Below are 14,365 nucleotides of genomic sequence, written 5' to 3'. Positions count from 1 at the left end.
GTTTATTTTCCTAACCACTTATCCATCACTCCATTATTTTATATGAATTTATGAGTATAGCCTTAGTTAGGCAGTACATGGACTGATACAAAAAAATCTCTTTCAGTCTGTAGTAGGGTTGTCATGATACTGGAATTTGGTACCAATCGATACTGAAATTTTAAAAATGTCCATTTCTCGCTAACATTTGAGGGCTATTTAGCACATTCTTAAACACTCCTGATTTATCATTGGGATTACGTGCTCAACAGAAATGACTGTGATTGGCTGTGAAGGTCATCAGTTCACCAAACTCACTGCTGTTTATTGAGTGTAACCACAGATACAAACACTGGAGTGTTTTAAAGTCAAGTCGATCAGCTGGTTTGCCTATAAGTGGACATATGAGCGATTCGCTGATGAATCACAGCTTTTAAACACTCCAGTGTCCCTCTATCTGTGATTACACTCAGTGAACAGCGGTGAGTTTGGTGAACTGATGACCTTCACAGTCATTTCTGTTGAGCACATAAACCCAATGGCAAATCAGCGCTGTTTAAAAACGTGCTCAATAGCGCTTAAATGTTAGCAGGATATGGACGTTTTTAAAATTTTGGTATCGATTGGTAGCTAATTCCAGTATCATGCAACCCTAGCTTGTACTATTCTGGCCAATGTTACAGTTGCATACTTGCTACTTAGCTTTTTTAAAGCTGAATCATCCATATTTGTAAGGTAAAAAACATTGATGGATGAATAAATCTAAAACAAAACAAAAAAACCTTCTTGACATATACTTAGGGATGAACCGATACTGAAAATACGTTCATGACTCCACGCATTACATAATCAAGTGTGTGCAGTGTACATTTCCTTATAGGGTCACTCTCTTGACATTGGGACGCATAAAACTCTGTAATACACGGTTTATCGTTATATTTGCGAGATGTTTTAAGTGATTTTATCTTGACATACTGCTACAAATACGCACAGTCTTACAGGATCACATTGCATATTCGGTGTATTCTTCAGTATCGATTTGTTAATGTATTTTAAATAGATTGTTAGAAGGACTTAGCTATTAATATAAAATACATTAATGAATACATTGAGTCATTGAAGTCAAGTAAGACAAAAAAATCACATCCACGTAGTGAAATACTGTTGAGTGCGTGATATCATCTTTTTATGTTCGACACAAGTATTTTAACCAAGTATCGACCCGATACTAGTATTGGTGCATCCCTACATATACTTGCTCTCTTTTATTCATTAATATATTTTTTATTTTTGCAATATTTGTATCTTGTGCTTCACAGGATAACCGATCACCTGTTAGCCATGGCAAGACCTTCAACTGAAATCGTTGAAAAATTTAACATCATTGAACAATTCCATGTGTACGTTGAACGCAATGTAATAAATTATTCCCATCAAGTACCAAGGATGGCTGATGCTTAATCTCGCTTTTTTTTCTACTTCTAGATGTGGTTTAAAGACTGTAATCAACCTGCAGCGTCCAGGGGAACATGCGAGCTGCGGCAGCACTCTGGAGCCAGAGAGCGGCTTCACTTATCGCCCAGAGCTTTTCATGGAGGCAGGGAGTGAGTATTTCACACATACGCGCAAACAATCTAAATAGGTAAATCCTGACTGTTATTACATTAAATCGTCAGTGTGTTTGACAAGCTGAAGAAGCTTTTGAGCACTATTTGCTTTGTTAACCTGCAGCGATGCTGCTTGCAAAGGTTGTTCAGCTTTCATTCAGGTTTTGAGGCTTATGGGGATTGACAGTCCTTAACAAGCTCTCCTGAGAGCCGTGCTGTGCTTATAGGCTCTGCCTTCTGGGAAACTATGGAAGGCACAATTTTCCGCAGAGCCAAGCGTGTCGAAACATGCATGAAACGTCTAGCAAATTAAGGAAGAGTCTGCACTGATGAGATGCCCGCTGTGTGTTGTGTCATTTATATTTCCAGTCATCCTGAAAGAAGATGAAATATGTTTTTACATAAAAATAAACAGTATATAGGAGTGTTTCTGGATTGGAGCACAAACTTCCTGCCTCAAGTACTTCACAATCATGAGGGGGGTGGGGGGTCTCTCCACGTCACCACCAGTGTGCAGCATCCACTTGGATGATATGATGGCAGCCACAGGACAACGGCGCCAGTGCACTCACCACACACCAGCTGTAGGGGGAGTGGAGAGACAGTGAGAGAGCCAGTTTGGTGAATGGGGATGATTAGGAGGCCATGATTGGTAAGGGCTGATGGAGGGAATTTGGCCAGAACACCGGGCTTACATGCCTATTCTTTACGAAAAGTGCCATGGGACTTTTAATGACCACCGAGTCAAGACTTCGGTTTAAAGTCTCATCCGAAAGACATCGCTCACTGACAGTATAGTGTCCCCTTGTCTTTCACTGGGGCATTAGGACTCACACAGACCACAGGTTGAGCGCCCCTGCTGGCCTCACTTACACCACTTCCCACCTTGTTTTCCCTTTTGGTCTCCCATCCAGGTACTGACCAGGCTCAGCCCTACTTTGCTTCAGTGAGTAACCGGTCTCGGGCTGTAGGGTGATATGGCTGTGGCTATACATGGGCAAGAGCTGTGGCTGTTTATTTGCAATGTTGAGGACGTGTATGTTTTATTGTTCATCACATTGGTATTTGTGCTTCTCTTAAATACTGCAGTCTATTTAAAAAAATTAAATCATTTGTATACAATCTCAATCAGGAACATTGAAAACACTCAGATCTGTTTGTCAAGGCTGCGGATTAAAGTTTATAATACTGTAAATTATGCATGGGCTGGTATAAGAATGTTTTCTTGTATTGTGATTACTGGTCAAAATAAGTTCTTAAATGCCTACGTGAAAAACAACATTTCTTTTCATTAAACTCAATATATTTTATTTTAAGAAACTTTTTAAATATTTCGCAACCATTAAGAGGATTGTGGGCTGACCAGTAGCTTTTGATGTGGATGGTCCTTTGCTGCTGGAGACACTGTTAAAAAAAAAAAAAAAAAAAAAAACTTACATATACCACAGGAACAGTATTACAGAAAATTGTAGAAAATTGTTTATCCAAATTGTTTGATAGAAACGGCAAGATGCGCCTAAATCTTGAAAATGCATAAATTTCAGTATGCACATAAAAAAAAGGTCATGTAATTTTGTTATAAGTCATCATGTGATGATAAAAAAATGTGTGTGAATGGATAAACCAGCACGCTGAGCACATTATAAAACATCTGAAATGTTGTTTTGGTCATTCTAAAAAGGGGTAAACATCTCAGTATTAGTGTTATTATATTATTAATGACCTCCAGAAGTGAAGTTTATGTATAAACAAATTTCAAGAGGATCACGTGCTTATGATTGCTAGCAGCTGACCCGCATTATCTAATTCACTACGATCCAATCAGATGACTCCTAAACTACTATAAATACCCTGGGGTTTATTCCATTGCTATCTTCGTTTTGAAGAGTCCCCCCTTCCTCCCCTACTCCTCCTTCTTAGACGGGTGACACGGTGGCCCAGTGCCTAGCACTGTCGCCTCACAGCAAGAATGTCTCTGGTTCCTGGCTTTACCAAAACTAGCAGACATTTCTGTGTGGAGTTTGCACTTCTCCCCGTGCTCACGTGGGTTTCCCCCGGGTTCCCCGGTTTCCTCCCACCGCCTAAAAACATGCAATTAAGTCAGTTGAACAATCCAAATTGTCAACATAGACACGCTTCTAGTTAGTAATTAATTTCAAGAGCATTCACTTGCTACAGCAGGGGAGTTCTCGAGATCTACCTGAGCTCAAACTCCCCTCCCGCCTTGCAACGGGAGGGAGCCCTGGGCTCGAGGATCTCATGAGCTCAGGGCTCTCTCCCGGGACAGCATGCCAAACAAGCTTTTATAATTAATCATCAGCTAAGTGTGAACTCTTGAATCAAGAGTATCTGTGCTCTGCGTCTCACTCCTTTAAATGCTACCGCATGCTCTCTGCATGTCAGAATTGACAAAAATTCTGAGGCACAAGCAATTTATTAAATGAAGAAAAGTTTCAGCAGCTTCTGATATTTGGCGCTAGTTACTCAGGAAGTGATGATTTTGTTCTCTTTGACTCAATGGATGCTGCTTTGTTCGCACGTCTTTTATGCGAAAATCCAGTTTTGCGCCTAAACTTAATACAAATATTTGGATGGAAACATAGCTATTGACTTGAATTTTATAGATCACTAAGAGTCATAGGTTCAGTTAAAAAATCTTCTGAAAAAGTCAGCTACATCTTTGATGTCCTGAGTGTGAAAATATTTCTATCAGATTTTTAGTTTGGTGTGAACATTGCCTTTTCATGTTTTTCTAGTTTATTTTTACAACTTTGGCTGGAAGGATTATGGTGTGGCATCCTTGACTACTATCCTTGACATGGTGAAGGTGATGTCATTTGCTATGCAAGAAGGGAAAATCGCTGTCCACTGCCATGCTGGACTGGGCAGAACAGGTCAGTGTCCTACAACAATTCTATTTCAGAAGTTCACTTTAACATTCAGTCCATATACATGTGCATTTACCTGATTATTAATTAACTTTTTTATAGGTGTCTTAATAGCATGCTTCTTGGTTTTCACATCTCGGATGAGTGCGGATCAAGCCATTTTGTTCGTTAGAGCTAAACGTCCCAACTCAATCCAGACCCGTGGACAACTGTTGTGCGTTCGAGAGTTCGCCCAGTTCCTTGTGCCGCTGAGAAGTGTGTTTTCATGTGCCGAGCCTAAAGCTCATGAGGTCACGTTGTCGCAGTATCTGACCCGTCAGCGGCATCTACTGCATGGATATGAGGCGCGCCACATGAAGAACATGCCAAAGATCATACACCTGATCTGCAGGCTACTGCTGGATATCGCAGAGAACCGGCAGACGGTGGAAGAGGAGGTGTTGGAAATCCCAGACCTCACAGAGGAGGTGGAGAAAACCGTCTCTCTGCAGGCCCTTCAGCAGTTGGGGAAGGAAATGAGGGGCAAAGGCATTCCCATTTCCTCACCTCGTTCCCCCGACCAGCCCAATTTGCTTGGGACACCGTGTGATCCACCTCACGACCAGCCGCTCTGCAGTGACCAAGAGTTTGATGTGCTCTGGAGGTGGCCGACAGTAGACAATACCTACAGGTCTCGGCTCATCTTGAGCAAGTGTTTTAGCTATAGCGACTCCGCTTTGCACAAACTAGACCCAAGGGTACACATGCTACAAAGTCCCCAAAATCTTGGCAGCAAATCTGGGTTAAACTTTTCCGAGCTTTATGCATCTCAGAGCAGATTAGCTCTAGAAACTCCTGATCTTCTGCCATCAGATATCAACAGCAGCCCCAAACATGACCTTTTAACTGGTTCTAGGAGCTCCTTGGTACAGTCCAAAAAAATGGAAGAGCAAGTATCCTGCTCTCCCGCCTCTGTAAAACAGGCACCTCTGAAAGTGGCCAAGCGCAGCATGTCTTATGGATTTCTAGGGAGGACCAATGACAGCAGTACAATGTTTTCAATATGTCAAGTCGGCAGAAGCACTAACAAAAACTCAAACTGTGATGTCACACAACATTTCAAGGATGTTCCCATTTTAACGCTTCAGAGTGAACTCTCGCCTGAGACTCGTCATCTGTTTGTGGCCAAAGCTCTCACTGTGGACCTTGATGGAGAGGAACTCAGGAGTAAAGTCTCAGTGTGGCAGGTAGGAGTGTGCAGTAGATATTTGAGTCTTCAATTCTTTATCACGTTCCTCTGTATCATGATCTTAGATATTAACTGACTGACCTCTGTTTTTCTGTTTTCCACTTAGATGGAGCTGAATTCTCGTGAAGGTGCATGGGAGAGGCTGTGCACCGAGAGAGATCCAGTAGTGCTCTCACTGCTCATGTGGTCCTGGCTGGAGCAGTTGAAGGAGCCCGTCATCACAAAGGACGATGTGGAGACTTTGTCTGGAAACAGACTGAATCCAGAACATGCGCTGAATTCACTCGACAAGGTACCAAGGAACATGAAACAATGTGATTTGAGGAGTGCTTCCCCAAATGAGTACTGCTTTCCATATTTTCATGAAAACAACAAAGAATTTTGTATTTTGCTATTTTTATATTTGGTTGAAAATGGTGACATTTAGGCTCAATCCCAATTCTACCCTTTAGCCCTTCCCCTTACCCCTCGTTTTGCACGTTCATGTGAAGGGGTAATAGTGTCTCAATTTTTCTTTAGCTAGAAGGCACTGCTTATTTGTTAATTGCGAGGACCTGAAACAGATCAGGGTAACAGATCCGATAAGTTACTCGACGATGGAGAGGTGTCGCGCTGGAAAGTGGAGAGCGGGGGGTGGGGAGGGGGTGTTGTTTCGGGGCTTTGGTGGTGTATGGCGGAGGGTTGTCGCAGATAAAAATGAAGTGTGTTGGGGAGTCATGGAAACTAAAAGTGAACAGCGGGGAGGAGGGGGTTAAGGAGGGGGATCGGTAAAATAAGGTGCCGCATCAGATTTCAGAGGTACCGGATCCGAATCCGCTGTGTTCCAGCACAAATTAAGCCCTGGGCGTATGGGTAATGGGAAGGCCTAGATATTCCTTTAAACTGAGATTTTTCAGGACAACACTCAAAACCAAGGGGTAAGCAAATTTCCCAAATACCCCAGCCACAACGGCAGCATGGCTGAACCCGGAAGTAAAGTATTTTTTTGTCATTATTACAAATTTTTTACAAAAAACAAGCATATGTTTTAATACATTCATAATCGTCATGCTTAAAAAAAGGCTAAATTTCACTATCTATAATCCCTAATAATAACTCTTGTATAGTAGTCCCACAACATTCTGTCACTCAATGACACTTGAATAATCTGTCAGAAAAGTCTAGTGGCTGGGAATGAGCTTTTTACAGTGTCTGGTATAATGTTAATGTTGTTTTTGTCTGTTTATGTAGATAAATATGGCCACGGTGTAAATGCATTTGTAAATGTCTTGCCACATTATATCGTTATGATAACATAATATATGCCTTCAGTGATTTCCTGAACATAAATACCAAAAAATAACACAACTGGAATCACAACAGCAGTCAAACTTACATGAAGCAAGAAATCGCAATGACATAATGACGTGTGCTGGTGTTGTAGTGGTGTCCCATTTCTAGGGCTAAATTTTGAAGCCCTTCCCCTTTACACTCTGTTTCAAGGGCCATGGGGAAGTGGTAGGGTACAAAAATAGAATTGGGATTGGGTCTTGTTGTTTTCTACATTGTTTTAACTATTCTCTTGGCCCTTTGTTTTTGAATCAAAACAAAAAATGATAGCATCCCAATTTGCCTACCTATACTATGTCCTAAAAGTAGGTTTTTTTATGTAAGGAACAAGTACAAATATATGAGATTACAACAGAAGAATTTTTAAGCTTTGGAACATATTAATTCATCTTTCTCTGGCTAAGTCCTGGCTTACTTGAAATTCACACAGTCATTTTAAGACTAAACTAATATAGACAGAACAAACATTGAACAGAATGTTGAACATTGAACATCGAAAAACAACCTATTCACTCTGGAAAAAAAAAAAAAATTAATTGGATTCACTTTTTTTTTTAGGGCAAGTGGTTGCACTCAGTTTGTATAGGCTGAATTTAAACAGACAAATTAAGTTGAAAATTACTAAATTAATTTCCCAGAGATGGGTTGCGGCTGGAAGGGCACTGCGTAAAAACGTGCTGGATAAGTTGGTGGTTCATTCCACTGTGGCGACCCCAGATTAATAAAGGGACTAAGCCGACAAGAAAATGAAATTAATTACTTAACTAATTTGTTTCTCTAAATATAGCCCATATAAATTGCTTGCAAACGCTTGCCTTAAAAACATGTAGTAAATTCAATGAATAATTTTTTCAGTGTAGTGGCCTTGGCCCATTTGATTGGTGCACAACACAGTATGGATGATTTTGGATGTATTATTAAAATGAACCGCAGTAGGAATATCACCAGTGTCTTTAAACCGAGCCAAATATATTCATCCTTTATTAGCTCAGACCCAGTTTCTGCAATTTTCAAACATCTGTTACATCAACATGTAGAAGCAAGTCCCCACATCACAGTTTTTTTCTTTACTAGATTATGCTCAACTGCACTACCTCTGTTCCTCAGTTTTTATTAAACGACTGTAAAAAATTATAATCATTTTAGATCCTTGAAAGTTTTTTGAAGCCCTTTTATAAGCAACGCTTCATTTTATGTGCATTGCATGACTATTTTCCCCTCTTATTTTAATTGATTGTGTGTGTGTATTCTAAAAACTCTTGTGTTTTGTCTTTGTGCTGTTTAGGGTCAAAAACAAACACTTCTCTGTATTCTCGACTGTGCTGCTCATTTGCTTAAAATTCCAGAGGAAGTTGAGAATGCCTTTTTTGAACGCTTAATCAAAGCATTTACATGGGTAAGTCGTGGCCACAAAATGGCTTTAAAGATTCACAGAATGAAAATCTGGATATACCCAAGCAGGGCTAAATAATAAGAGTTCAGTACCTGGTAATGACATACCATGAACCACGAACACCTATGCTTCCTTCTTCTCATGTAAATTCCTGGTGAACTGCAGATCAGCGATCAATGCAGTAACATCTGCAATTATATTAAAAAAATAAATGCAACTTTTGAGAACACAAACAGACCCTTACAGTCTCCAATATGTCACCAATTATAGAAAAAACTACACACAGCATATGTTGAGTCCTTATTTGCATTCAAAAACAGCACGCAACACATAGCTTATAGTTGTAGCAAACCTCTCATCTGCATCTTTAATCTTCACCAGCACATTACCTCTGTTAGAAAGTAATTCCGTCATTCCGAGTTCATATTAGTTCAAAATGTGATGGTAATAGTTTAACATGGCAGTTTGTTTATGTTTTAGGCTGCTGCTAGAATCATTTGCTCCCTTGTTTTTTCTCTCGAGTTTGTCTGTTTCTGAAAGGATCAGATGTCAGAAGCACTTCAGTAATCACGCACAGGTTATTATAATCAGCTCAAGAAGTTCGTTATTTCAAACATAGACGTGCAGCAAGCGCAAAAGAGTAAGCGAAACCACTCGTGCTTTAGACAACCTTGTAAACAACTATGGGGCACAAAGTACATTCTGCTGTATATTGTATCTATTATTATAGTGTAATTTCTCGGCTGTGTATTTGAAATGGCGCCTACTTTGTTTTCCTTTTCTTGCTTGTACATGAACGAGTGACGTATCTCTGTATACCAATAGCGTTCAGCTGCACGTCTTGCTCCACCTATTGGTACCCTTTTGTTGTCCTAGGTATCCTCTTCAAAGGGTACCTAAAAAGTGGTATAGTACGGTTCGCTTTTTGGTACCTTTTGACAATGGAAATGACCATAAAGGCATACCATACCGTACTATACTACTCAGTGAAAACAGGCCAAAAAAGGGTAATTGGGAAAAGGGTCTTGTTTCAGCTCATCAGACTGCAAAATGTGGGATATAAGTATTATACATTTATTTTTTGCTACCCTTAAGAGGCATAAGGTCTGCCTCAATATGTCTTTTGTTAGTTTAGCATGTATGTATTATGAAATTTCCCAGACATGTTTGTGATGAGGCAACAGACGCATGTAAACTGCATAATATATGCGTTTAATGCACGTTTATGCATGGTGTCATATCACTCAGCTCCTACTCTGATTTTTCTCGAGTTTAAGGATGCCAACAAACTTCAAAACCTCATCTAATTGGTAATACTTATTATATTCAGGTCAATTTTGAGGTTTGGAAATTGACCTTAAAAACATTTATGGAGAATTTCTGCACTTTTAGAAGTCTTATTTATTTTATTTAGCAATCGGATAACGGTTTTAACATATTGTTTCAATTCATTCTGTGATGCCTTTTAAATCAGACTACTAGCACAATTAGATGAACATGACTATCCATGTTATGTCATTTTAATATCAGTCTAATCTTAAAAATGTGATTGTAATATCGTTTCATTCCAGATTTCCTCAGATTCAGAGAATGGCCAATTAATCTATAAGGCTCTGAAAGACGTCATGGTCCCTGTTCTCAGGGATTTGAGGACAAAAGCAATGGAGGAGCTGGAGTTCACCTGCCACTGTTCATTCGTACCATGATCAACCGAATAAGGGAAAGTCAAGTCTGGAGTCTGCACTGTCATTTTTAAGAAACAAATGAAACAAAAAGGCACACACTAACAGGTGTGGTGTTTATTTTTTCTGTATTCAGTGTCTTTGCCATGATCACTCCTTTAAATAATGTAATCTTAATGTCTTTTATGTGAGAGAGAACAATAATTACTGCCATACATGTGTGCCACAATGTTTTGTTAGGCTATTTTTCTAATTTTTTTCCTTAATAGTTTATTTTTGGAATACAATATTTATTAGCTAACTGATTAAACTATTTATTAATAGCTAAGTCCTGTATGTATTTATTTTTATGCTTTCGTTTGGATTTAACGAACTGAGAATTCTCATGAAAGTATGTTTTGTCTTATAAAACTGTTTGAATAGAGAGGATGTTAGACGTACCTCATTATTGACTAAACCAAATAATATCACTGTGCAACATCTCATTTTATGATCAAATTTTTAATGGTTTTATTGAATGAAGCAAATTGTCAAATTTGCTGATTTTTTATTTATTTCATTTTTTGCCTTTGCAATTTAAATGATTGTATTTGAAGTACAATAGGGGACTGCTGAATGCTTTCATTCATAATGCAATGCTGTTTACATTAGTAATAGATCAGCATGGACTTGATCACAATTTTGAAAAAGGATTTGAGAATGTATTGATACAATTCCTGGTAACATGAAACAAAATACTGCCCTGTATACAGACTTTTGCAGGATGCTCTTTACATTGTTATCGGCATTATTTATAACTAAGCTGCTTCTTTTAATGAATTTAGGAACGCAAATATACAAATATGTGTATTGTGGTGTTTAATACTAGCGAACACTGTGTTAACACTGACCTCATTTCTTTTTTGTTTTGTCAATTGTAATTGTCTTTGTCAAATCATGTAGCCAGCAGAATATGTGTTTATTCATTCATGTCTGTGGAAGAATTGTATAGTTTTTCTTGTTCAGTTCTTAAAAGGAAGAGTGTGGATTTTTCAAAGCACTATATTTTTATTTATTACATTTCCATTGCGTTCTACAAAATAAACATTTTGAATGTTACGGTTGGCATACTGTCTTATTAACACACTAATTCAACTAACATTTCTTCATTAAAGCAATTAAATCAATCTTGTTATTTTTATCTTTGTGTTCTGGTTCATATTTCAGAGTAGACTGGCGTCAGAAAATCAGAATTCTAAAAGTTCCATTGCCTGGTTTTTCCAGCTTTTAAACAAAGCAAATTAATCGTTTTAAAAGGACTTCGAAAAACAATGTTTTTTTCTTGTCTTGTCTTGTTAAAGGAACACCTGAAGATTTTGCTTGGTTCACACACCTGTCATATTCATAAACTGACAATTTTTGCAATATTTTGAAATACATCACACATACAGTTGAATTCAGAATTACTAGTCCCCCTGAATGATTAGCCACCCTCTTTATCCCCCTCCCCCTAATTTCTGTTAAATAGAGAGATTTTTTTCAAAACATTTTAAAACATAATAGTTTTCATATTGTTTATAATATTAGGCAAGTTATTGTATAACAATGTTTTGTTCTGTAGACTATCAAAAAAAAATTTATAGCTTAAAGATGGTAATAATTTAGACCTTAAAATGTGTGTGTTTTTTAACTGCTTTTATTCTAGCTGAAATAAAACAAGACTCTCAAAAAAAAAATATATATATATCATTAGACATAGACTGTAAAAATGTCCTTGCTCTGTTAAACATCATTTGGGAAACATTTAAAAAAGAAAAAAAAAAAAAAACTCAACGTGTGGCTAATAATTCTGACTTCAACTGTATGTAAATGTTTGACAGTTTTATAACTTTGTAAATCTACACAACTTAGTATATATATTTGTCCTATCTCACATTTCTTTTTGTGGGTTGTACAAGAAGCATGCAGGACTCCTGCAGGAAACATGCGGAATTACAAGGAACATGTAAGACTTCTGCAGGAGACATGCAGAACTACTGTATGAATCCTACAAAAATGTATTAAATACATTAATGACTAGGTACCTAATTATATATATAAATTTATGACATATATAGATATTCATTCATTCTTTTTCTTGTCGGCTTAGTCCCTTTATTAATCCGGGGTCGGCACAGCGGAATGAACCGCCACTTATCCACTTTTTTTACGCAGCGGATGCCCTTCCAGCCGCAACCCATCTCTGGGAAATATATACTCCGTTTTCCATATGATAAATCCACCATATGTGATAAATGGTGTTTTATGAAAGCCAAATATGACAGTAAATCTGAATTTACACAGGTGCTAAAAAATATATTCTTCAGAGAACTGTTGCCTCTGTGAAGTACATTGCTGGTTTAAGTTGTTCTAAATAATGTTGGGGTAATGATGTCCTTAAGCCAGGATTCAAACTCGTGATGCCCTAAAGTGCTATGTCAGCAGGCTAACCACTAGGCTAATATGCTGACCTAAATAATTTGTTTGAACTTGTTGTTTTTATCAATGATGAACTGTATGCAGCACCTGGGATAAGGTAAAATGACAGCATGTGTCCTTAAATAGCATAATCTTTGTTTTTATTTTATTTTTGTTAACCTGTGGAAAAAAGATTGCAACATAAAGCCTGTTTATATATAAATATTTTTAAGCATACATAATGCTATGGATGAAATTAGAAGACCACTTTAAAATTATGTCTCTAGTAGGTATGTATAAAAGGTTAATATTTGTTTAATGCTATATGGGCCTGATGTATTTCCTAACCAAATCAACTTAATAGTAGTATTACTGACCAGAATGAGATATCAAGGCCCCAAAAATTATGGTTATACATTCATGACCCAGCTCCAAAGTTTAGCTAAACATGATTATTAATATTTTATTGTTCCCTGAATAATTTTAGTGATCAAATTTTACAGATTCTGCAAGGTTCATTCAAACTGTAACGTTATATGATAGCCTAGACAGACAGGCAGGCAGGCAGGCAGACAGACAGATAGATATAGAGTTCAGTTTTGTTCATTATAGTTTGTTTTGCTGGTCGAATTAACTATGATTTTTAATGTATGTAGTTCTTTAAAAAAAAGTATAAAATATAAAAAATATAAAATGTATCGCACGGGGTTTATGCCTTGTCAAGACTTTGTATATAGATCAATGACTCCACCTGGTGGTTAGTAAACAGCAATTCCACTTAAACAGTTTCCATACACTTTAATGTACCGGAAGTTGCGGCCACTAAGGCTAAATGCAAAATCAGAGATAGATTTAAAAGTCATGTCAGAATTTAGATTTTTTTTTCATAATAATCCATTTTAAAGCCTTAAATTATTTCGATAGTTTCATCGTTTGTATTTAAATCAATAGTTTATAATCAGCTGTTTATAAATATCTGAGAGGGAGGAGGTTCATCCGGGTCCTGAGCTTTGGCACAGACGCGGACATAGATATATACACTAGATGTCGCCTGGCCTATTGTTGTCTATTGGACGGAATGCGTCAATAGCGCCGCCATCTTGCTACAGGGTAGCGCTCATTTGAAATGAATGCGGGACCAAGGTACAGTGGAGGACTGTGGCCATCCAAAGCCAGAGATATACACATATATCTATGATCGGGAGTTTTCCTGGATGTTAGTTTGTAATTTTTTTTCTAATTACGAAAATTATAAATTTACATCACTTTTCTACATTGACTGATCAGTGACCGCACGGGCATTCCTGACAAAAAGCTTGTGTTTGTGTGTACAAAAATTTACTATTCACCCTCCCTGTGAAATTTGATCTAATCGTCCTGAAACACACCTCCTCACCTGCCTTCACTTCTCATACTGACGGAGGGAGCTACTCGTTTGTGAATGAATCCCTCGAATGACTCTTTCACTAACGTTAGCCGACAATAATACAAGTTTCTGGCAGCGCAGCATCTCGTTGCAATATTTCTTTTGCATTGTTTGCTGATTTTATTCAACAAAACTTGCATAAGCCGAGTGTTTAGTGCGAGTTGGAGCTGCTTTGCCTAATGGTGAATGCAGTAAGTGACTGTTATCATCAATAACGTTACCTGATTAGCACAAAAGTTCAGAACATACAAAAACAGAAAAAAAAATTAATCTTACCTATGAAATGTTCTGCCTCTGTGCTTTGATTTCTTTGTTTGCTCGTTTCTACACCCGTAGACAGCGCTTAGTCCCGCGCATCTTCACGTAATAACACTGTCTTGACTAGTGCGGTTGAATG

The 14,365-nt window shown here is 37.9% G+C and overlaps 1 protein-coding gene and 1 long non-coding RNA gene across 3 annotated transcripts in view; one reads left to right on the top strand and one right to left on the bottom strand.

Annotated features, from left to right (window-relative positions):
* The window catches only part of ptpdc1a (protein tyrosine phosphatase domain containing 1a), a 26,061-nt gene extending 14,857 nt beyond the window's left edge, over window positions 1-11,204 (top strand). Inside the window, 7 exon segments of one of the 2 annotated variants that reach the window (NM_001080596.2) lie at window positions 1,299-1,379; window positions 1,465-1,583; window positions 4,343-4,480; window positions 4,577-5,700; window positions 5,809-5,994; window positions 8,317-8,427; window positions 9,996-11,204. In NM_001080596.2, coding sequence (NP_001074065.2) covers window positions 1,299-1,379; window positions 1,465-1,583; window positions 4,343-4,480; window positions 4,577-5,700; window positions 5,809-5,994; window positions 8,317-8,427; window positions 9,996-10,130 — 1,894 coding nt within the window. In that variant the 3' untranslated portion in view covers window positions 10,131-11,204. 2 annotated transcript variants of the gene reach the window in all.
* The window catches only part of LOC137496700 (uncharacterized), an 18,299-nt gene extending 3,945 nt beyond the window's left edge, over window positions 1-14,354 (bottom strand). Inside the window, exons 1-2 of the long non-coding RNA XR_011017248.2 lie at window positions 14,245-14,354; window positions 8,517-8,612 (exon numbers count right to left, since the gene is read on the bottom strand). This is a non-coding gene — a long non-coding RNA (uncharacterized lncRNA). The remainder of the gene's footprint in view (window positions 1-8,516; window positions 8,613-14,244) is intronic.
* Window positions 14,355-14,365: the final 11 nt, after the last annotated feature.

The sequence above is a fragment of the Danio rerio genome, chromosome 11, assembly GCF_049306965.1.
Source record: "Danio rerio strain Tuebingen ecotype United States chromosome 11, GRCz12tu, whole genome shotgun sequence".
In the NCBI taxonomy this organism is placed as follows: Eukaryota; Metazoa; Chordata; class Actinopteri; order Cypriniformes; family Danionidae; genus Danio; species Danio rerio.
The sequence above is the reverse complement of the archived record's forward strand: the minus strand, read 5'-3'. Positions and strand labels throughout refer to the sequence as shown.